General features: G+C 41.7%; 1 protein-coding gene across 1 annotated transcript in view; it reads right to left on the bottom strand.

Moving 5' to 3' along the window:
• Window positions 1-25,505, bottom strand: part of LOC142933120 (uncharacterized) — a 42,226-nt gene extending 16,721 nt beyond the window's left edge. Inside the window, exons 1-3 of the mRNA XM_076077266.1 lie at window positions 25,427-25,505; window positions 9,823-10,619; window positions 72-233 (exon numbers count right to left, since the gene is read on the bottom strand). Coding sequence (XP_075933381.1) covers window positions 72-233; window positions 9,823-10,619; window positions 25,427-25,505 — 1,038 coding nt within the window. The remainder of the gene's footprint in view (window positions 1-71; window positions 234-9,822; window positions 10,620-25,426) is intronic.
• Between the last annotated feature and the right edge of the window lie 368 nt (window positions 25,506-25,873).

Here is a 25,873-nt window from a genome sequence, read left to right as displayed (position 1 = left end):
CCTTCCCTGTTTTTCTAATACACCTTTGTCTTTTAAACTCCACATCCCCGAAATAAGAATAAGACACACACCTCTCTGGTCTTTGTCATTCTGCCGTCCTTCTGCAGGCTGCAGATCTGTCTTTGCAGCTGGAGGTTGGTCTCCTGCAGCTGGCCAATCTTCTCGATGAGTTGGCAGATGTGATCGAGGTAACCCAGGCCTGAACCCAGAGGGTTGGAACTTGCCTGCTGTGTCTGGACAAACAGAGGGTGTGCAGGTTAATCAAGATACCAGGAGTAAGATAGAAGAAAGCCATTGTATTATTCTTGTTGGGATGTAGAAGCCTCTGAGATTATGAATCCATAATTATGAATTAAATTCCAAAGGGCTAGCAGCTCTGTGGAGCAGGAAGACCTGTAATGCACCATTTTGAACAAGATGGCACTGAACATGGCCCTATATTTGCTGCAAAAGTGAATGAGCAAAACTTCTCTACGGATACTTTTCAATTCAATTCGTACCGGGTCTGCCTCTCGGTCCCGTACTTTGTACATGGATTTTGTAGATTAGAATGTTGATGATTTGACATGAGTATGGATATTTCTTTGGTTCTTCCAACCTGGTTTGAAATTCATCTGGACATGCTCAGATGTCCATGGCAGAAATGAAGGTGTTGCAACACACATTTGATAGCTCCGCAGAGAAGAATTTCACATACTGCTACTAAGAGGAAATGAATGACTTGCTACATCACCAAGAACACAGATAAGGATGTTGTTTATGTGTCTGCTCAACCAGGAGCTACAGCTTTTCAGCGATATAAAAAAAGGAATTTTTGACCAAATATCTATCCAATGATCAATATTCCTAAAAGTGTCTCAACAAAAGCAGGATGTGAGCTCGGGTCGAGTCTTTACCCCCTCTTTTCCGTGCTGCTGACACTGAAACTCCAGTCGGGCACTTGGGAACTGTCCTGATGGAAACACTAGCCAAACAATGGGCCAGCAGCCATAACAGGCTGCAGGACTGACATCACTCATTTCCTCTAATGGACAAACCCCGTGTGGATCACACAGGATCATGACCATGAACCCGTTCCCATGCAACACTGAGCTTTCTTTCACACTTTCATTGTCATAGTACAAAATAGGAGATTAGTCACATTTGGGACAAATATGTTCTGCTAATTTATAGCTTAAAAATGTCTTGAAATTTTGAGTTGAAATCAATATTTAACCCTTTGAACCCGATTACTGCATTTGGTGTCCAAAACTGAGAGCAGAGAGAGTGAACCACAGTAACAGAGTTGTGGGTCATAAAAGCCAATGTGCTAAAAGATGCTAAAACGCTCTGTAGAGCTGAGGAGGATTGCTGAGGTGGTTAATTTCTCCTTGTGAACCCTTCACATTACACACACTAATTTGACCCATTACGTATGTTTTTGGCGCTTTGAGCACCACCAGTCGAGTGGCATCTAGTTCCATTAAATTGGAGACAAAACAGACATCTCTAGGGGCAATATTTTCAAAACCAGGCTACTACATAAGAGGAAAAATATTCCTATTTGGTTTTGGGGAGTACTGTCCCTTTTAATGTAATATTCATCTGTTGTTTTTCCTGTTTTGTTGACTCCACAGAGCCTCTTTAGCTACCAGACCTCTAGTGGTTTTTAGGTGGCTAATTAAGATAAGGAAGGGTATTCCTTCCCGGAGATGACCCTCACTTCCTCAGGGATAGATGATGATGAGGGGGAGGGTCTGTAACTAGAATCTGTTCCTGCTGAGACAGGCACGTTATCAGGGCTGGGGCAGATCTTATCCACGGCCCCACAGAGACCACTGAGTGATCCCAAGCCGGGAAAAGGGACTACGATTTTGGAATCCCACTTTTGCGTGCACAACCTCATTTTAAAATGCAAACAAACACGCACACACCCTGCTGCACTTCCTCTGAGTTTCCGCAATAAAGGGCCAATAATGCCTCCCATATGGGAATGACTGAGGTCACTAGGATGGGAAAAGCTACATGTCTGACACAAGAAATGAAGCAAGTTTTGATGATGCTAGAGTAATGTTTTCTAAGGTGACCATTAGTGGCTGAGTCGGATCAGGAATCCTTTTTGTCCCGCTAGTCTTAGGAGGAAGATAAATGAAGCCTTGTGAGTGGAAGAAAGCCAGGAGAAATATCTATCTATTTTGTGTTTTCATCTGAGGGTCATTCATATGCTGCAGCAAAGGGATATCTGAAGCCTAAACATCAAGATCTTAACACTGGAAAAGTATTGCTCGATAAGAAACTGGAAGTATATGACTAAAAGTGACAGTACTGGTCACTGAAAAGAAATAAACTGAGAATGGACAGGGAGGGAGAATAACTCCCGTCACCCTGTGGAAGATCTACATTATTTAATAGGTTAGTTGACCAATGACAATGTCTCTACATCCTTACAGGATTTCACGAAATTCCAGAAAATGAGTGAGAGTCAACAGCCATGCTTGCAGTCCTGGGAAGCAAGTCGTGGCTACAGCAAGCTAAACAAGGTAGACATCATTTCCCCTGGCCATGTACTCCTGCTGGGGTATGCCAGGGAAATCCCAGTCCAGGTGGGCTACGTAATCTATCCAGTAAATTCTAGGCCAACTCATCTCTTCTCAGTTGGGAATGGCTGGAAATACTTTCACAGAGAGTCCTGGGGGCTCCTTTTGACTCAAAGGAGCAGCGGTCTCAAGTCTTCAAGCACCATCCAGTCTCATCCATGTCTGAATTTGATCTCATAAGTGAGTGTTGGAGTGTACATCAAACATTTAACATTTAATAATTAGCACAAACACAAACTACAGCTTATTTATTTTGTCATTTGATCATAATGGATTCTACTGGACTGAATGAAATTTTGACCTGCTGCTGCACTAGATACAAATGCTCGGGTTCACTAAAATCAACAGGATTTATCCTCTGGGAACCTTGCATGGTAGCTGCATTCTCGCAATGTCACGAGATCACGCAAAAATCCATCTTGTCGGACTTCAAGTGACCAGTTTGTGTCCAGTAAGCCAGAGCCCAGACCAATCAGCATCCGGTTTAGGGGCGTGGCTTATGTGTGTGTGACACAACACAGCCAGGCTGTTTGTTCTAAACAACAATGGCGATTCCTGAAGAGGTTAGCGATGCTGCAATAGCATCCGTTCTATCAGTATTTCTTCATTGAAAGAAGAGAAAAGAACGACACTGAAGGATTTTCTAGATGGAAAATATGTATTTATTTCTCTTCTCCTGACTCGCTGGTTCATCCAAACACCTGCTAAGTATTTTTGAAGGTGCTTCTAATGACAGTTAATGCAGCTATTTGTTAAGATTTTTCAGTCTTAACCGTTTTTGTTTTTTTAGAATTTCAAAATAAGAGCATGAGACAATAACATCCAAGGTCACTGTGTAAACTGAGGCCTTCTCTAACCCTTGCTTTCACTCACTGTCTGCCTCCGTGATGCTTTCCTAAACATGACAGTGTTAGAAAGGAATGAAGCACCAGATGTGTGGAGCATCGAGATAGGGAGGAAGGTACGAGCCGAGCACGTACGCTGCTTCTCCCAGCCAGACCCCCGTCTTTCAACACGCAGATAGTGTTCCTGCCTCACCTCCCTGCTGTACATCTTTCAAAGCAGTCGGGCAGCAACTGAGGACACTGTGCTGGAGTTGTCCTTCTGTCCAGTGTTAGTTTTGGCACCTGACTGTGATTTCGTTTTGGTCCTTTGATGAAAAAGTATACTATGTTTCGTCCCATTTATGTGGTTTCTTTATTGTTTGGTTAGTATAGTACTCAACATAAAATCAAGTTTTTCGGTCAAATCTTCACTTTTTGAATTGTCATGTCCTCTAGGCATTCTGAGTGCACAGCTGTTGCCGTCCTTGATGTGCACAGTTACCGTAGCTTCACTCATTGTTCTCGTCCAGTAAGTGGAAAAGGTAGTTTACCTGTAAGAATGTGTAGCTGTTATCGGTACAGGGTCGCACGACTGCAGTTTTTGCGTCTATTAAATGCAGTTTTGGATTATTAACATAAAGTACATTATGGGAATATTTGAGGTGACTACATAGCGCATACATTTCAATCTGACAATTTGGACATTGAAAAAAAGAGCAGTGTTTACGATTCAAACGGGGATTAATTGGCAGAAATGGTATATAATATGCATAACAATTGCATAATAAAGGGGTCACATGAGAAACAGGGACTGTTGTGGAGGGCCGGACCAATAGGCTGAACAATAGGCTCAATTCTACTAAATTTTATTCCACCTCTTCATAAAAAGCAGTACATTGTATGGTTTTGATGAGCTGTGAGTGGTAAGAGTAAATATTTAGATCAGTGGTGGAATATAACTAAGTGTATTTGCTTAAGTACTGTACTTAAGTACAAATTCAAGGTACTTTACTTGAGTATTTCCATTTTATTCAACTTTGTACTTCCACTCCACTACATCTCAGAGCGAAATATTGTACTTTTAACTCTACATTTGTCTGGCGGCTTTAGTTACTAGTTACTTTGCACATTACAATTTTCAAACTACCCAAACTGAACAACAGTGTATAAAGAGTTCAAATGAGCTCCACCTGAAACATCTACATGTTTGTTCACATATGTAGGTCAATCCAAAGAGAACCAACATCTTCTGCACATGTTGCTTTAGCAGCTTAGCTAGCAGAGCCTCAGATGTCCGTGCCGCTCTGCATCAGTCAAGTTTTTATATTTCTCCGTGTGCTTCGTCTCGTAATGGAGATTCAAATTGTAATCCTTATACACTGCGATCTGTTCTCCACAAACTAAGCAAACGGCTTTACCTTTGACTTCAGTAAAGAAACACTAAGAAGTCCATGTTTTGTTAAAAACTCTACACTCTGTATCAATCTCTCTTTTTAACACAGGCTGACATTTTTGAGGGCTAACAGCTAACTTACATCTCCTGTAAGTTCAGTTTGCCAACACATTGCAGTGCTGCAGCTGCTCGCACACATTCACGAATGTACTAATGTACGTAAATTGTGAAAAAAAACAGCAACAGTCGCCTTCAAAATAAAAGCAATGCAGCTGTATATTGTGCATGATGTACACTTATTTACGTTTGATTCCTAATTTCCCATTTACGTCCCGCCGGACAATGCCCATGTCTGCTCTATAATGACCTGAAAATAAAAATGGGGCGACCGTGGCTCACTGGGTTAAGAGGGTTGTCCGGCAACCGCAAGGTCGACAGTTCGATCCTTGGGACGTGTCATGCGTCGAGGTGTCCCTGAGCAAGACACTGAACCCCTAACGGCTCCCCCTGGGCGCCTGTCATAGGCAGCCCACTGCTCCCTGATACAGGGATGGGTCAAATGCAGAGACAAATGTCCCCCTTACCAGGATGAATATAGTAAAATTAAGAATGGTTATGTTTTTGTTAGCTTAGGCCATGTATATCTACATAGGGAGCGGGTCCTCTTCATGGAGTCAGCCTGTTTCACACACACAAACATACACACACACACACACGGAGTGAAGTCAGCGAGCAGAGAGGCTGCAGTGGAGACACTGAGGTGAACCAGGTGAAGTCAGGAGGACAGAAGAACAGAGGACAAGAGGAATGATTGATACTATCTGATTGTGTTTCTTTATGAACTTCACTCAGAAATGTATTTCATTGACATGTTAGATTTGTTTCCAGTGAGATACTAATTACTTCATATAGAGACTTTGCTGTATTAAACATTATTGCTGCTGCTCTGGAAACAATAATTTGTTATATCTAAATGATAAATAACTTCTAATCCTGATCTCACTTGATTTAAAATTGTATGTATGTTTTTAAAAGCAATTATTTAGAGTAAAGTAGCTCCTAGTAGTAATAAAAAAAGAGTGTGGAATTGACCGACTGCTGGTATTTGGGGAGTTGGGAGTGAGACCAGGTTGGATATGCAGATAAACAGGTCCATATGATTACTGTTACTGGCAGATGTTGGAAATATGACTGCTAAGCACTCAATGAAATCTCCACCATTTGATCATTGAGACTTGCAGAGCTTATATAATCTTGTTGTATTTAAAGTCAGACAGACGAACAGAGTAGAGGAGACGAGGCTTGTGGGTAAACACAGAGAAGGTGTCCAATATCCCACTGCTGTGGACAACAGAGCCCATTTAGCAGGGGAAGGAATTACATTATTAGCTGCGGTGACAAGTGATGCTGACCATGGGGGCCACACTAGCTTAGTGCCTGTCAGCAATGTACCCCTAGAGTCCATCATGCTGGGCCCCTAAAAGCCGCTGCCACACACCATTACCTCACGAGGCTCCAGGGACCTATCAAAGAGCCTTTATCTGGGTAAATATGTGAGTCATTTGAGATATTTGACACGTATTTGATGCATTCAGGTAAGCCGCCAAGCTCTGGACTCGGAAAACAGGGGGGGAAACGGGGGCGGGGATTCAGATGAGAGAAGAGCAGGTGGTCAGCGACAGTATCGCTAGAAAAATCTCCACTCTCTCTGCACAGATGAACAGGTGCTGCATGACATGCAAGTCAATGAAAAAGCTGTCGAGCACATAACGCATGCACTCCCCACCTTACTGCTTCAGTCTCAGTGTAAGCCGCCTCATCTTTTGGTTTGCCCGATGTGCCAGCGATAATAAAAGCCTTGTCTTCAGAAGGGCTTTAAAGATCTTTGAGGGGGAGACGTGAGGATGTGGTGGACAACTACTTGATGGATTGCCATGAACTCTGGGACCAGCGCTGCCCACAGTGGGGCCCAGTGCACCATAGGGTTAAAATTGGCCTGGCAGATGTTTCTAGCAAAAGATAATAATGGTTTAAAAAGATAAAATAAATCACTGTTCATACTTATTTTATTTTATGTAAGGTAAGAATGATGTTTAAATACGCAGGATCCCTAATGATCAATTATTTTTCATAATCGGAGCACAGCGGAAGTCAGCTGGTGCAAGTGAGGTAAGAAAAGAATGGAGAGGCAGAGACTGTGTACAATTAAGGGAACTTTGGATCCTAGTATCATTTTGGATCTTTCAGAATGCGCTGAATGTTTGGCCAAAGGTGTTGCTGCTTACAGCTTTCTGGAGAAACCATGAAATAGCATCACACAAGTCACATACTGTATACTGCAGGGACAGACTTTACTGTTAGTTAAGCTGAACCTGGGGCCCCAACTGAAAGGGCTCCAAATATACAAAACAGTTCTTCTGATGTTTAGATATGAAAAATATTGAAATGTGTTATAGTCTAACTCTTTATACCATGAAATAACTTAACAAAATAACAAAAAGGCCCTCAAAGCACTTTAAAAAATATGCAACTCAACGGTATACTACTTACTGTGTACTTCTACTTCAGAGGAAAACCTTGTAGTAAAACATTTACCTGACAGAGAAATGTTACTGGTTACGTTGCAGGTTCAGATTTGACACAAGTAAAATATAATGCATTATTATTCATTAACTGTCAGCATCATATTAGAATTGAAAGCTCCACTTTGAACAGACGTCAAATAGATTTAAGTACATTCTGCTGATAATGTCTCTGTCACTCTTCTTTTGAAGTTTTTTGAATGCAGTACTTTTACTGAGTGGTATTAATAATTGTATTAATAGTATTAAAATTGTATCTATGAAATAGAAATACACTCCAAAGTGGAAAGAAGATTGTTACTTAGGTGTCTTAAACCCTTTGTGAGTATAATCTCCACCATTTGTTCCCCTCCTGTTTAACAGCAGAAGGCATTCAAATGAGAAACGTAAGGCTGTATCAGGTTCTGACTCTTACTAGCTGCCGGCTATGAGAGACAGTCTGAAGGCCTGACAGAGATGTGTTCAGCAACTTCAAACAGCTGATTATGACTTTGCAGCTTCCACAGCTGTCAGGTGCTCTCTCCGTAGAGCCCACTTTGTTCTCTCGTTTTGGATGTGAACAGGAACATGAATGAAACATGCCCCTGCAGTTCCTTATGAATGAGTACAGTGGCTCTTTTGTCATGTCCCTGGCACTGGAATAGGTCAAACCCAGGACGGCGTCAGTGCTTTTTACAGTCCTTTGTTCTGCTACAAAGTTAGAACAAAAATCTATGGACTTCCATAAACATACCTATAAATGCACTCTAGAAAATGTAGCAACCCATGGACCATATTTATGTTGATGTGATAGAATTACCTGGTTAGAGGGAAAGAGTTTGAAGTGAGAGATAATGACAGAGGACATCGAATATCTTTGTTGCTCACCCAAAAGGGAGGAACCTTATTGTCCTTATTCAACAGTTTGAAAGCACAGCTCACACTCACACAGGAAATGTCTTGTCCAACATGAATGCAACAGGTTAGTAAGTAATAAATAATGCAGCACAGGTACACTGAAGAGCCCCATGGATGAATCCATCAGTGACATGTAATGACATGTTATTGCCCATAGTTCTTTTATAACTAAACTAAGGATCTGTATAACAAAATGTGTTAACGTTAACGTGTAATGTTAAGACAATTACTCTGGAGAAAAAGAACATATGCAGTTACTATGCTTAGTTGTTGAGGCATATATGATTAGTTCTTTTAGTAGAACAAACTTAACAAACTTAATCTGTTGGAGCCTCTGACAGGAGTAATTTCTGTAGTCCTTTTTTTGTTTTTACACTATGAAGTTTCCTTGGTTTATTTCAAAGTATTATGATTATTGTAACAATATTATGAATAGTTCCCTTGTCTTTTTTTTGTATTTTCTTTATCTTATATTCTATATTTTATAACTGGTGCTCTTATTGCTGAGCTAGCTTGTTTTCTTGTCCAACAAATTCTATTGTACTTTTGACTCTGTGTTAACACACATATGTCTGATATGATGATTGATAAAAATAAGAATGATTAATAAAACTCAGTCTCTCTACACACATGCACACACAGGCAGCAGCAAGTTTGAGGTGGTCAAGAATTACATTTTTTACATTTCATGATGATTATAGATTATCTTTCTTCCATCAGAAAGATTCAGGGCTAGACAAAAAACCTTAGTGGCTAAAGCCATATGCTGACGATGTCATTGTCTATCGCTGTGGCTGCATGTCGCAACCAACTGAATATCACTTTGTTCTCTCCTCCCTTTCCAAGATTGCTGTAACGTGAGCCATCAAGTGCAAAACCGTATTAAACACCGTTGGCCTTGCTTAGAGGCCATCATTACCATAGTAACACTAGTGAAAGAGTAACGGGGGTCAGACGGCGGCTGATTGGTATCACAGTTTTACACTCTGCGGCTCACAGCATGTAGAGAACTACGGTGGCCTTCAGGTAACATAACAACGTGAAAGGCTTTTTATAGAGCCAGTTTATGGTTTGTCCATTCTGGGCTACTGTAGAAACATGATGGACTCTGTGGAAGAGGACAAAGCAAACAAAGCACAACCACACAGGTTTCAGGTCATTATACACTAATGAAAACATACTTATGAATATGATATTCCATTTATGCCAATAGTGCCCCTAAAATGCTACAATCTGGCCCTTTAAAATGTTTTCATCTGCTACTTGTAGATTTAGAGCATCTTGTGTGACGTTAGATTTGCAAATGTTTGAGTATAACATTTTTGGAGAAAATGTTTTCTAGACCAGCAGGAGACAAAGAACTTGCCGGACGGGTTATAAAGCTAGTCCCATCTGGCCTGGGAACAAGGAAGGAAAGTCCCCAAGGAAGAGCTAGAGGGTGTGTACTAAGAAGAAGGACATCTAGGCTACCTCGCTTTGCCTGTTCCCATATAAAGGGCAGAACATGGATGGATAGATTGGTGGATGTTTGGACATGATATTCTTCTTACCTCACTCAGCCTGCAGCATTCGTCCATGTACTCCTCCAGGCTGTCACTGGTGTCACTCCTCCTTATAGGCTCTGGCTCAAAGTCATTGGCCGTCATGTCATCGCAGCCTCCTTCTAAGCAGGTCCTTTCAGTTACAGCACATTTTTCCTCGAGTTGTCCAGACATTTCCTCATCTCCTTCAGGGCTGATTCCTGAAGCCCGGCACTGGTCCCCGTCCACGTCCTCACCTATGTGCAGTTCCACACTCACAGCTGAACTGAGTTCCTCTGAGTGTATGAAGACATTATCCAGAGTATCCACTGTTGTACTCAGACTGTTATCCACTGAGTCCTGTGTCTGTTCAATCTCAGAGTTCTGTGCATATGTGACTTGTTCATCAGGGAGAGTGGTAGGGTCAGAGTTCAGGTTGCAGGAGTTGCAGGAGGACTCCCGACTGTGGACCATGAAGCTCTGCTCAGAGTCTGTCTGGGTGGACGGAGAGTTAGCGCCACTGGGCAGCTCTACTCCAGAGTCCTCCGACTCAAACTTGTACAACCTCGTCAGCTGAGAGTCTGAGAAAATGGCAGACAGGTAGTCTGAGCCAGACTCCATCTGAAGCTGCCCGGACTTGTCACCGAGATGGGAATTCACTTCAGAAGCTTTGGTGGGGTCCGAGATGTCCTGCTCTATAACCGACACTGTTGAGATTGTGGATGCTGAGTCGTCCGCCATCAGGAGCCTTTCGTGGATGTTTTTGAAGAGCTTCATTTTGGTCAGAACAACCTCACTGTCCAGCACCGCATCTCTGTCTCCTTTCCCTGTTTAACAGATAAGGAAATACAGAAGATTTATTCTAGAAGCCCCATCTCAACAGGTCCCTCAATAATATGTTGTTTGCAATTGATTCAGTGTTTTCTGATCCGATGCCTTTAGCGATGGTTTGGTTTGGTTTGGTTAGGTTTAGGCACAAAGGAAGACTTGGGTAGGGAGAGAGCATGGTTTGGGTTGAAATAACTACTTGATTAAGATTAGTGAACATTCATCGTTTTGGTTTAGATTTGCAAACAATTGTGGTCAGAGTTGAAAGAAACCAGCATTGACTGTCAGTATAAAACATGAAACAAACGGCATTCTTGTCCCACGCTTTGTTGACCCTACTCAACTATAGGTCTTACCTGAATCATTTGGGCCTTTGCTAAAAAGACTGACGCAGCTGTTATTCTTGGGAGAACAGTGTCCACCATCTGCATACCTGGGCCGCCAGTTTGTTTTCACACAGTGTGAAATGTTTCTGATATGCCTCAAAGGACACGAAAGACCTTGAAATACTTGAGGTTAAGCCAAAGTGTAGCTTAGGGCTGCCAGAGAGCGCCAAAGAGCCATATTATATAATACCTGGCTGATGATCAACTATAATGAATTTTAAGGGCATTTTCAGAACAAAATGAAAGACTGTAGAAGCACAGGTATTTCAACCATTCTGCCAGCATCAGTTGGCCAATATCCTGACTGGAGTCAGTCTTTTGACTATGAATGGATCATCTGCACCATCCAAAAAAAAAGTACATATGTATTGACACAACTGGATGATTGACGGTGTTTCTGTAATCCTACATTCTATAACTCAAATACCACAGGACCCATACAATGTGTCAGTGTCCCCTTCTTGGCCAGCTTTGATCTGAAGCTCCAGTTAAGACCATTACATGAAGCAGTCATATGTGTCCTCTCCTCTTTCTCACTGTGAGAAATGTGATATGTCTCTGTCAATCAAATGGACATTTGTTCCTACCTTCTAACCTTTGAATTTTAAGAGAAAGGATAAAAAGGATAACCTCGTTCCCCAGGAGAATGCAGCGGCCCTGATTAAGCTCAGGGGTTGTTATGGTTGTTAAGTCAAATGCCTGAAATAAAACTGCAGCTAAGCACCATTTTAGAAGAATATAATTCCAGAGGTCTATATCACACCTCGACAATAATGGAGGTTGGGCGACTTCCTGCAGCATGAATTGGAGATCTGGCTGAGGCAAATATGAGATTAAAAGTTCTTTGAAGTGGTAAATCCGAAGCTTTTATCCTCTCTGAGGGGAACTCTGGGGGAGAGAGTCCTTGGAGGGGATTTTTTTCCAACGCATGTTGTGAGAATTTGAATGGAAGTGGAAGTCTTTGGTGTTTTGAAAAAAGGTTCAGCAAAAGCAAAAGTAGAACTGCAGCGTGTATGTGTTGTGTGGTTTAGATGATCCAGAGGGGATGTTGTGATTCTGAAGGGTGGAGGCCTCAGATGAATGATTCACAAGTGATTAGTTGGAGACAGGATGTTAGCTGATTGGAACTGATTGGGTTTTCAACTTCGACTGTAACGTAGTCTCAAAATGAAAAATATCTTTAAACTAGGCTTATGCAAAACAATGCAATATTTGCTTTTGATGAAATTACAAGTATCAAATTGTTGAAAGAAATGAAAGCTCAGGTTTATACACAGAAGATTTCACTCAGAAAACTCAACAAAACAGAAACACACCCACATTTCTTTTGCCGTGTTGATGTAGTATTTTCCTGGAAAATGAAATGTTTTTGTAACCCTGATGTTGAAAAGGAGCAGCTCTGCCAAAACACTGATAAAATAGTGTTTGGTTGTGCCATGTCAGCTTCTAAAGGCTCTGAACCTGGGCCCCGTTCCTCGTACGTGGTTCAACTAAGTCGATCAAATGTCCTATTAGCCAGCTGAAATTAACCCGATGATTGAAATCAGACTATCTCGGTTTCTCCAAGGCTGATCCGCGCTCAAACAGTCTCGTTAATTCGAACCAGACGATCAGGATCAGGATAATTGCGCGTGCCCGTCCTACTTCAAAAGGGGGAAGCGTCGATCACCGAAACCATGATTTTCTAACAGTACAATGTTAAATAAACTCAAAGAAAGAGCCTCTTTTTACTCCGCTGATGAGCAGGAGATGATCATGAACGCATATGAGGAATTCAAGACCATAATCACGGCAAAATCTAACACCGCCACCGCTGCGAGGGCTAGACAAGAAGCACGCAAAATATCACAGACAAGTTAAATGCGTAAGTGTTGGGAAATGTATCGGCTCATTTGAATGCCTCATCACCCCAATCAATCAGATGATATGTCTTTAAATGTGCTGCTGGCAGTAGGCTTAATGAATGCATCATCCAATGAGATCTATAGCGACAATAATGATCTCAACTCTTTCACAATAAGTAATTAAAACAAGCCCAAAGAGGATCTAATTGATACGGATTAATATGAGGATATATGTACTGTATGCGCGTATGTATCATGTAGCCTACTATATATGTGTATATACATGTCTGTGTAGATTACCATATAGAACTAGGAGTTTGAATCTGTGTGTGGGCGGATCAGTATGTATGTATTATTCATAATCAGACGAAAAGTGAAAAGAAAATAGTGTGTGATTCTCTCTATTCTTATCATGAGTCCACCTTCATCATGTTCTACAGTAATGATATGCTACTAATAACACTGTCATATCATTATGAGTGCTTTAACCCTCATGTATGCAACCAGCCATCAAGAGGACATGGGAGCAAGTAAACACTAAGCACACACACATTATTCAGAATGGTGAGTCAATATGTGCCATGGTGATGTAATGAACACATCCATAAGTTTATTAAGCGCCAAATAAACTTTACGAACAGCACGGCATGCAGCGGCTTTCCCCATGTTCTCCGCATCGCCGACACTGAACAACAATGTACCACTCGCAGAACAGCTCAAGGCTGCATCCAGTCTGTGAGAGTCAATGCTCGGCTGCAGCGTGTGGTGTTCAATGTATGCTCCAGAAGTAAATAAATGACTCCTTGTGGGCAGAATGGATAGCGCTCGTATAGGAAGTCATCATGATGTGATAACGGATCTTGGCGATGTGGAAGAACTCCCTCCCTATAAAACGCTAATCTAACTAATATCCTCCTTCATCAGTGGATCTCTGAGGAAGGGAGCTGTACATTAATGCAATAGAGGCTTCTTAGTTTGCTCAGCTGGTTTAATGGATCACCGTGTGTCTCACTTTACATGCATTTCCGGAACTCCCGTATAACCCCCAGTATATGCGCAAGCGCATTAGACTACCGTATATGACAGGAGCTGCCATTTCTTCCGAGGGAGTGGCAGCTTATCCAGCTACCTTCAGTTAGCCTGCTCAAGGAGCATGTTCAAGTTTATGGATGTGTTGCCATGGTGATTTTGCCAAACTTGCTTCGTGGAACCGGATAGCCTGATCTACGTCATCTTATCCTGAAAAGTATCCGGCTAACTCAGTTAGCCACGTACGAGGAACGGGGCCCAGCTCTCTTCCCGTGTAAAACACAGTCTGTGTTTTCCTCTGTGATTGAACACAAAAACAAAAAGCGTGGGCTTTTTTTAAAGTGCACTTTTCCTGTTTTTACACAGTGGTCAGAACGTAGCAAACTCAACTCTTTAAAAATAATGAATGTGCTTACCATCAAATAATGTATCACTCCCCCTCCAAAACAATAGCTTCAGTTCTTCATTCAAATCACACATTTACCTGCCTTATGAATTATGACTGTCAGGACAGAATGTCAACCCAAACTAAAAACGTTGTTGTTTACATGATCCATAATCAGATAAAGACTTGGTGGAAAACACTGACACAATGGCAACACCCCATCTGCCAATTATGGCAATTACCCCTTCTGCCTGAGCAGAAAAGGTAATATGATCATTGTTTTCAGAGGCAAAGACAAACGTTGAAGTTGGAGGACTTGTTGGGGGTATTGACAGCAATAACATTCGTTGATATGTTGTCAATCATTAGATGTGATAGTTGATTACTGCATTATGGCACACATTGTATTCCCTGTATGCTTTGCAGTACTTACAAACAGAATTTAATTTGAAGCAGCACACTGGAAAACACAAATTCATGTCCAACAGAGGTTATTATTATTATTATGGCCTTTTGGAGAAAATGAAATTCCCACTTTCTTGACGTTCCAACTGGATCACATTGTGACCTCATCAAGGCAATGACAAAGCCCTAAGTGTATTTTCTTTGCTTACTATGAAGATTCTGTGTGACTTCAGTGTGTTTTAAAATAGTCTGCAATGACTCCTCTTTACTCTTTCTGTTTGAATCTGCCACAAACCGATTATGCAACAAGCTACATTTTCTTTTTAGATTGCTTAACTCAAGCTTTTGACTCCCAAAACAACTTCTCTTCTTTGTAGACTAGAAAAATGATTTCCTGTTTTTGCCAAACGCTGGGAAAAATAGAAGAACGCGTACAACAATTTCTGTCGTTGCCTCAGCAGGTCACCTCTGAGGCGTATTGTTCTCACTGACCTCACTGTATCGAGTGAAGCCCATTGTGTGTTTATGGCTGTGGTGCCTAAATCAACGTTGATTTTCTCTTGAGCAATACCTCTGACCAGAGCATGATCTAAAATGATAAGAGTGACCAGCAATGCAAACAATAGTCATGAAATGCAAAATGCTTCCAGCTGACACAGGGATAAATAATCCATGGCATTATCCATTCATAAAAAACATGTATCTTTTATAGAACTCCTCTACTTGACATTTATTCCTGATGTTTCTCAGTTTTTCCAGATGAGTGTCAGATCATCAAAGGCCAAAGCCCTGTGCACAAAAGCCTTGATATCAGCAACATTTTAGGGCATAATTCATTGATATATTTCAATGCTGCAGTCAGAGATTAGCTCACAGAGGCAAAGTAAATGTTCATGGAGTTGAACTCTGGAGAATTGTGACATGTTAATTCTCATAATTATATTGCACCATCTAGTCTAATATACAGCTCCTCTTCTGGAGTATAAACTGCTTGTTTTATATCTGCCGTTGGGCCGAGCAAGCAAGATATTACAATGAGCAACGCGAAGAGCATGTACATTGAGCAGCCATTATTGAACGCTATGTGGCGTAGTAACGAGTATAAGGTGCGCGAAAGTCCACAAAGAGTGGGAGGGAGTTAAACAAACACAGGACTTTCACCCAGGAGACCGCTGATCTGGCATCATGTGAAACCAAAAGTAAACGTTGGTCTTATGCTTTCTATGCAACATTACCTAGGGCAGGTTAATGTATTGATGCTTAGTTCTACGTTATTATTTGAACACAAACCTTAACCTAATATCGCCTAAACCTAACCAATAGTTTCACAACATCACCTGCGTGGCATTGTGTGTTTCTGCCAGCGTGGTTCAAGGTCGGTTTGAAACATATTTATGATACGTTCGCTTGATTCTGAAACGTTGACATTCAACGTATCCCGTGGTTTGCAGAAACATACAATACCAACATTTCTTTCTGGCTCTGGGTTGAGAATTGTCTACAGTCAGTGAAATGTGTAAATGCTACAAATATGTGACTTAAATATACAATTTTAACCTATATCCAGTTATTTATGAAGCTAAGAGGCTTGCTAACAGACAATTGTTGAGTCATCTAGGGGAACAGTATCTGTTATTTCAACATTGAACCACATTCCTGAAATATAAATTGGGAAAGTAGGTTCTAGTAATATACCATACAGCTAAGATATAACTTTGCGAGATCAGATTAACACATGTTTATGTGTTTTGCAGATGACCAATTCTTTAATCATAATATGTGCTTTTGGATTTGCAGGCACAGTATGTATGGCTTTAAATCACTTGCTGAAAAGTGAAAAGTCCAGCTAAACATCTTGACAGGACTGTAATCTGAGGGGAGATAGAAAGACGTGACAGCCATGTCCAGTCTCCAGCAGCAGCTCCTGATTCTTTTATAATTGGTTGCATGTATACTGACATGACAGTATACAGACAGTTGTGTAATCAGTGTGTCAGGAGATCTGCTGAGAGTCACACAAGAGGGTCACAGGGCAGCAGTGATAACATGAGTACATTAACAGCCATATACTGTACTCAGATACATTTGGTATTTTCAAAACAACCTGAATAGAAAGAAGTAATACAGCTGTCATTATATATTATACTATATATATATATATATATATTAGTGCTAGGCAAGTTAACGCGTTATTATCGCATTAACGCATTCATTAATTAACGCCGACAACTATTACCGCGCGTTAACGTATGCCATGCACTGTGCAGGATGTGCTCAGTGCATGGCAGTGCAGCCACAATTCTCAGTTTTTTTGTAAAGGCCGATATTGTTCCTCATGTTGTCCAACCTCGAGACACTTTTTCTCAACTCAAATGCCATTTGATACCATTTAGTAAAATAAAGAATGTGGACTTTGACCCTTGTGTCTATTGATAGACAGATAGATAGACGGAGGGATAGATAGATACAACTCCAGCGGAATGCAATCCCGCCATCTTCTTCAATTTGCGTTAACGTGATTCAAAATAAGGCACACACTTTTTTCTTCCCAGAGTCCTCCGTTTGTCAAATCGGCATTTAGAAAGAGTCATGGTTGAATGGCGCTGTCTGGTATTCCAGGATTTTAAGTTTCATGGACATTACAGTTACTGAAACCCATTGAAAACAGTTGCGAGAATGAATGTCATCCAGATGCTGCTCATCATTGAACGGCAGCACATTGGCCAGCAGGATGCCCAGTGTACAATTAACCAAACTGCAAGCCTTATTATTTGACCGATATTTGCTTGAAAAATTCTCCAAAAGGCACCAAAACCACAAACACGACAGAGAGGTTAAGTTCAGTGACTCGAATTAGCTGAGGTGACACCTAGCAGAACGCTAGCAGCCACGCCCTTAATTATGCATAACTTTAAGCCTTAATATAATCCAAACAGGACTGTCATGAACGAGGGTATTAGTTTAGAGATCAAAACCATTTTGTACCAGGCTGTAAACATCTTTATTTCCGCTGTAAAGTTGGCAATTTTAACGTGGAAGTCTATGGGGATTGACTAGATGTGGAGCCTCAAGTGGACATTTGAGGAACTGCAGCTTCATAGTTCAGCCTGGAAGTTGCTGCTTGGGTAAATTCTGCCAGAACACTTATGGCTGCTTCATTCAGGTGTCAGCCTGTGTGTCGACATCGGTTGACCCAGACATGTGACTGTTAAACTGTCCTACACTAACCCAGTTTCTAGCAAATAGGAAGTGTTGATGATTTGTATTGGGTCATTGTTAAAGTATATGTTACAGGTACCAGGATTGGTAAAATAGCCAGATAAAAGTTTCTGCAAACAGGACACATAAATGACACAGGGCAACTTCAGCGTCTGTTCATTTCGCCTCGCTCAGCAGAATGAGGAACACGGCATCGCAACGTTATGGTTGTAAATCATTTTACTGTCTAAAGCAAAATAAAGCACCACCCTGCCCCCTCTGCTGGCTACAGGATGGAATGTACATTCTATACAAAGTGAAGGCATGTCAGTCACTTATAAAACTATTGCCAGAATATACCAGTGTGCTCACTGTAAGAACATGTCGGCTGTACATATACATTAACACACATGCGAAAACACATTGGTGGGCGTCACATATAGAAGGCATTGTGTTTTCTAAACCCTGAAGCTTCAGTTAAGTTGTGGACTGGACTCCCCAGTAACAAAGAAATCAAACACTGGGCGGCCTAGAATCTCAATAATGTAAGACATTGTAATGCACCTTTCCAGGAGCATGAATAATGAGACATGTGTTGGAGCAAAATATGAAACACAGAATGTAGGTCAAGCAGCTTCAGGTCTCAGCCAGATATGAAACAGATAAGATATTATTGTTCCCATCAAACAATAACTTTATTCAGGATGTTATCTCTCAACAGGAAAAGTAAAGTAGGTAGTCAGCCCCCAGTCTCTCTCTTAACTTCATAGTCTATCAAAAGCCAGATCGCATTTGCATTTCTTAGTTTATATACTGGATCATTTTATTCTTCTTAATCATTTATTCTCAAATCACACAGAGACCATGCCAGCATTGCCAGACAAGAACATCGCAACTAGAAAAATCTGTAAAAAGTTTACTTTAAATGCCTTCCCTTTGTAGCGTTCTATGCCAACATTGTATTTCTTTCTGCCTGGCAGCCACAGGATGGTTCGGATAGGGAAAGATTGTGCCAACAGTAAAATAAATGGAACAAGAATATACGCCTTTTTTAATCCCTTATCCAGTACAATATCTTTACACTGCGTCTTATGCGTTTTATTATTCTATTTGTTGTGAAAATTCACAATACAAGACGAAACTGAATTAATTTCGTGGGTGCAATGGATAGCACTAGTGCCAAACGGGGCTACCACATGAATGATATTAGCAAAGGCTTTGGTTTAGCTGCAATCAGTCCCTGTCGTCCCCAAGCTGTACTGTAATCAATGAAAAAAGTGAATTAGCTTATCAGTTGCTAATTTGGTTGATGACGTTTACATGTAAGGTGGCTCTGGGTGTTCAAAGAACTCTAATAGATGTGAAAAAAACACAGAAAAATTGAACCTGTTCCTGGACAAATTAAAATGTACCAAATATCATGACAATCCATCCAACCGCTGTGGAGACATTTTACCCAATACCCAAAATGTCAATCTCATGGTGGCACTAGATGACATTTCACCAAAGTCAGTAGGAATAGCAGAGCCAGATTTCATGGAAATCCATCCAACAGTTGTGAAGATATATTAGTCTGAACCAGTGGTGACGAACCAACCGTTCAACAGACATTATAATGCAGGAGACGAGGTTAAAAAGCATATCTGTCAAAACAAGTTCTGTGGTCTCCTGCATGAACGTTGAACACACTACAGGCTCTCGGAATCAAACATCAGGCATTGCTTTTTACTCAACTTGCCACCTCCTCCTTTTCTTATGTAGTTTTCTCAGTGCCTGTGTCTGTTCCTGAATTACCAGCAGAAAATAAGAAAGAGTGCAGGTTTACTTTAATTATACGCTGAAGTCATCCAGCCAACTCAGCTGTGTAATCTGACTTCTTGCTATTAAGTCTTTTCCTCTCTAAGCAACCACCGTCAGCCGGACAGGTGTCGGCCCCCAGAACCAGCTGTCCTCATCCCTCCCAAACAACACAAACAGATATTCTAGCCTGTAATTGTCTACATGGGCTGACTCAGCCTATTTCCAGTCTCTGTGCTTTAACTCAGAACCACAACATATGATTACAGACGGCCCCCTTTCCCCACCCATCTTTAAGCCTCTGTCCAAAAACGTCCTTCAGACATTTCCCATCATGTTAATTTCACCTTCCAGGTGGTGCTAGCATTGTCATTCAAGTGAATTCCTTACAAAGTCAGAGTTTAGAGGCCTAAAGGGGTTAAGTGATTTGCCCTGTTGCCCTCTCTAATGGACACCATGAGAACAAAGCTCTAAGCTGCCTAGAGGGAAAACAGCCTACACCCAGGTGCTAACAACAAACAGAGAGCTCTATAGCAAACCCCTCATCTCTGCTTGAGGCTAGACACTCAATGCGACATTAGCATAACACACTCAAATCTTCTACCTGTCTGTGAGTGGATGCAGTGCATTGTGGGTTGGTGCCGGGTTTTGTCAGGAAAGAAGAATGTGTTGAATAAAAAACACGATATCTCTCGTTATGCAGCATCAATTTTGATACTTATTTATCATACACAAATTCAGCTACACGTCCCATGGGGAATGCCAAAAGGGGGCGGGACTTAACCTCTATTGTCATGATTGACAAGCACAGAGCCATCGTTGATGTAAATGTTAACACCAAGTCAAAATGTCTGCTGTGAAAAAGGATGAGTTATGGTGGAAGATGGAACAGTGGACAACATGTACGGGAAACATGATTAGTCACGCTATGAACTAACCAAAGGGATGAATCATTCTCATTCACAGCAATTTGACAGAAGCTCTGGTTCTGTCTGTTGTTTCCCTGTTGTGTCTGAGGTTCATGAAGCCCGGGATACCTGTGTCTGTGGACGTCTTTGTGTGAATTTGTGTCTACTTGCATCTTTGCATTGACTTTGTATACGACTGACTTTGCATTCTGTCTGAACACAGAGTAAGTTAAATATAGTTAAACATGTGTAACAGAGTTAAAAATGTACTTTATTATTCTGTTGAGTATGTGTGAATTCTATCTTTATGAGCTATTTGTATTTAGCATTTTATTTTGTTAATACTTCCTGCGGAAGCGGCGTCTCGCCTCTTTTGTACCTCCAAAGCACCCGTAGTCCCGACTTGCCCTCACAGTGGTGTTTCGTACTGTTGAGGGTAAATTGTGTGGAATAATGTTGTTGCAGTGTTTTGTTGTTTTCTTCGGGAATGTAACTGTTTACGCTACGTACTTTAGTAACTGCTAAGGCGATGACCTTATCAAGCTGTTACGTGCCGTTTTGACTGTGGAAAATATAAGTTTAGTGGCTGTTTCAGTTAGCCTTTTTGGCGCCATTTACTTTTACGTCAGGCCCTGTCATATAACGTAACGACGCAGATACTTTAGCATTCCTTTGTGTGAATTCTGTTGTCTTGCATGTTTAGGAGCGGATGTATAAAGAGAGTGAGACCAGGAAGAAACTAATGTGGTTTATGTTGTCTTCTGCAGGTATGTATTTTCCTTTGTTTAATGTTATAATTTCCGCGGGTTCTGTTAATCATTCCACCTCATGTAGTTGTTTGTTTTGTCCATTTGATGTCGCTGTTAGTCCCGACTTCCCCAGACAGTGGTGTTTCGTACTGATGAGGGAGCGGATGCATAAAGAGAGAGTGAGACCAGGAAGAAACTAATGTGGTTTATGTTGTCTTCTGCAGCGAATAAATGCTGGAAAACTACCCTCTGAGTTGTCTCCTTCAATGCCATTCCAAGTCTGTTACACATGCACAGAATTAAATGTCAATACCTGTCAAATGAACCCTGTTAGCAAATTGCCATTCTAAGTGAAAGGATTCAGGTAGCGCGTTTGTTTGTTTTTTTCACTTTTAGTATTATCTTAACAGTAAAATACATTTTCAGACAACACTGGTGATTCTACTAAAAAGTTTTGAAGCAGCATCATTTTCTGGTGCCCTTTAAGGAGCTTCAACGTGTGTGATGAGGTGGGACAGACCACTGCACCCCCACAAACCATCACCATCCTCTAAACCCAGGAGATGGTGTTCCTCTGGGCTCATCTCTCAACACGTGGCCCAGCTGGGATGCCTGCTCTGTTTTCCACCTCTCTCTTGACCATGGCGTCATCAACCTTAACGATGATACACAGACTCCCTCTTTATCAAAGCTAACGCCTCCCCCCCCCCCCCCCCCAACTCCGAAACCATTAAGATAAGGCAAGAATGTGCAGGAGCACTGTAACTCAAGTAAAATCTCCTTCGACTAATTTCCTCGGACAGTTCCGCGTTTGACTTTCCATCCCTTCAAAATACAGGACACATGGTGTTTAAGCAGCCAATGTCCTCATAGTCTTCTCAGTGAGACATCCAGAGAGGCCCGTATGCCCACAACACTCTCACAGTACACTCACAGTACAAATATGGGGACTTTAACTGACACTCTAGAGCTCTTACATTTAATTCATTTGGTTAGTGTGAAAATTATTTTTAAAAATGCAAGGATTTACAGGTACAAACTAAAGAGCGACTTACTTTAACCCAAACCACAATCTTTCCTAAAAGTGACCAAGTGGTTTCCTGTGAACACAGTGTATGCATATAAAGAGTGAACACACTAAAGTAGAGTACCAGTGAGAAGCACTGACCCAGCTGCTGGACTAGTGAGAATGTGTTGGCCAAGCATAACAAATGATCCGTGATGTGATACTCTGATTAAAGAACTGCATTCAAAATATTAATCAAGAAATGTATTCAAGTATCTGAAGTGAAAGTGCTGACTCATATTTACGGTTTTGGGTATTTTCATATCAGCTGAAGAAAGAAGGGAATAATTGGAAAAGGGAAGAAATAAAACAAAAAGGAAGAAATAGGGTAATTAATATGCTATGATAATGCATGAGCTCATCTTGTGCTGAATGTAGTCATAATGGTTTTAGTCAAACTTCTGTTTCCAAGGTCAACAGGAACTTTCATTCTCCGAAATTCCCACAAGTCTTGCCAACGCTGCAGGATGTGAAATATGTCATTGGAACCGTCCTCTCCCTTGTCCATGATATCCACTCATACTCGCTACCAATGTATGTTCTAATGTAATCTGTTTTATGTATTGTCTGCAGTCTAAAGGAGTGTAACGCAAAGCTATCTGTCTGTCACCAACATAACTCTGTTCAGATGAACTTGGCAGCATATTGTGGTGGCAGCTAAATGTATATATGTACACATTCAGCTGCCAACAAACTTTTCACTTTTCTGCAGTCTCATGAAACACAGGACACCAGATTCCAGCCAGTGATTCTGTTACAGTTTGGAGAACATACAGCTTCAGCTCCCCAGACAATCTCCTGCTCCTAAACAGCAACACTGTTTAGTGTTATCTCAACAATGGCCCTCTTCTTCCTACTCTGAGTAACATGGCAAACAATGTGGACGCTGTCAAGCAGAGCGTAGGGGCTTCCTCGCAGCCACAACAATGAACAGATTTACCCCCCCTCCCGCCGCCCCAACAACAAAACGGCCGGAGGATTTGCTGCTCTGCCGGTGTGGCTGCGCGTACCGTCGATGAGCTGACAGTGATATCTGAATGAGGCTCATGGAATGCAAGGCAACCTGACGCCAAGATTAGAAAGAAAGAGGGATGAGAATGACAACTCTCGCTGTGGAGATTTCACTAACTCAACAGAGGCGAACACTGTTTAACTTTATACTGCTGAATATGTCATAACGTCATCACCTTCATCATCATCATCCTCATCATCTTCAGACACATGCTAGAATGCAAACCCCTTAGAGCTCCACTTTTCAATATATTCATATTAGCAATGGATCAAATGACTGTGTAATGATGAAGAATGAAGACAGCTCTTTGCAGCTATGTTTAAAACTGGAGTACTTTTCTCTTAACAGTTGCTCTCAATGAAAAAGGAATTATCACAGAGTCTGCAGTTTAACACAGCTATTAGCATGGACTAGCTAATTGTGTTGGTTTTCCAGTTGGGCAGTGGTGTAAGGTGTCTACGACGGGCCCCAGAGCATGCTAGATACTGTATGAAGCATGGAGCACAACGTGTGCTCAGCTCTTCGGTCTCATAGACTCTATACAAGAAGTGGACATAGTCACAGTGACATCCCCATTGCATATCTGTATGTGATGAAAATCCCAGAGAAAATAAGAAATGATTTATTTAATCAAATATTTGTATAGTTTCTAGTTTCTATAAAAAATGGACAGAGGGCAAATCATTTTAAAAACCATGGGGGCCTGCTCTCGATGGGCCCCTCCACTCCATGGGCCTCCAGTGCAACCGCAATGCCTGCACTGTCTATATTTACAACCAGTAGTCAGCTAATGTTCATTTCTTTCCCAGCGCGCTCACCAACCTAGTTTCCAGCCGGCTGTGATAACACCTCTACACGACCTGCTGGTGAACATAGTGGGGTGTGACACAGACAGATCAACAGAGGCAATATACTGTGGCTCAGTGATAGAACGGGTCGTCCTTCAATCAGAGGTTCGGCGGGTTGATCCCCGGCTCCGCTAGTCCATATCGATGCGTCCTTGGGCAAGACACTTAACCCCAGATTGCTCCCGAATGCTGTGCATTTGGTGTATAAATGGGTATGAAGCTTACTTATACCTGGCAGGTGGCACCTTGCATGGTAGCTCCTGATATCAGTGTATGAATGGGTGAATGCTGACATGTAGTGTGAAAGCGCTTTGAGTGGTCAGAAGACTAGAAAGGCGCTAAACAATTACCATCCATTTATATGCGGAGCGTGTAAATAGCTAATTATTTGCTAACACATTAACCAATAACTTCATATTGCTGATAATATATTTTCAGCTTGTTCTGCTGCCTCCAAGTGCCCAAAACAGTTAATGCAACTTTAAATGATGATGAATCACACGAGCAGAATAGTTATTTTGATTCTATTAAAGCAACATATTGTAATATTTTACAGTTATGACGTTATGTAACTTGCTATTAGCTTTACATACAAGGCTTCTTTAATGGAGCAGTAACTCCAGCTTCCCTGGCTGTTTTTGGTCAAGCTCGCGTATGGAGTAGTACTGCACCATCAATAAGTTAAAGTTCTCTTCTGATGGAGGAGGAGGTACACAGGCCTGAGTTCTCTGTGTCTGTGTTGACGATGAAGACTTAGGTATTAAAAGTTCCCACTGAATGTTTACAGCCCTTAAGAAAGAGAAGTGAATTGGCTGGGACTCCAATTAAACTTTCATGAAACAGACTAGACTGCTAGTCTCACTTAACCAACTGCAGATTTTCTTCCCATCAAAGTGTCCCCGTAGACACACAGCTAAGTCAGTCCTGAAGGTTTTTCACACTTCTTCTTCTCCGTTAAAATGTCAGCACAAAGGCCGTCAGAGTGCTGATCATCCCTCTGCTCACTGAGATAAATGCCCTGAACAGAGAGCCATCAGAGGTCAAATAAAACACACCCTATGACTGAAATTACTGCTACATTTCATCTCACATGACATAGAGAAATTACAAGCTGGTGGGAGGGTTAGACCACACATGCTGCCATGGAAAGACGGAGAACCAGATAGAAGGTGACCGTACCTTTCCTCCAAGGAGCCAGGATGGTGAATGACTTCTGCCAGCTGATGACCAGTCCAGTCTTCTTCCTCTTCACACTCATCTTCCCGTAACAATCCCTGAGGTTGAGGACAATGCAAATGTGGTCAAGTTGCAGAAAGAAGAACCCCCACCTTAGAGATTCCTCATCATGTTTTTCAAGTTGAAAAGCTGTCTTTTGTTGGGGAATTCAGTGTGGAGGTTGTCCTCGAGCGGGGTCATGATACCTGTGTCTCCTCGCCTGCTGGACGGTCTGAGCGCTTGTGTGTCAGACAGCTCCAGCTGAGAAAAGTTAAAGGGGGCTGGGCTCCACTCAGAGCAATGAGAGGAGGAAGGGGAGGAGGAGTTGCAGCTGGCTGGAGGGAGAGAGGTGGAGCAGGGAAAAGTGCACTACTATGTTTTGCTACGTTTACACTGTGCGTCCACACTACG

Source organism: Anarhichas minor, unplaced genomic scaffold (assembly GCF_050575085.1).
Source record: "Anarhichas minor isolate MPS153535 unplaced genomic scaffold, ASM5057508v1 ptg000058l, whole genome shotgun sequence".
NCBI lineage: Eukaryota > Metazoa > Chordata > Actinopteri > Perciformes > Anarhichadidae > Anarhichas > Anarhichas minor.
The sequence above is the reverse complement of the archived record's forward strand: the minus strand, read 5'-3'. Positions and strand labels throughout refer to the sequence as shown.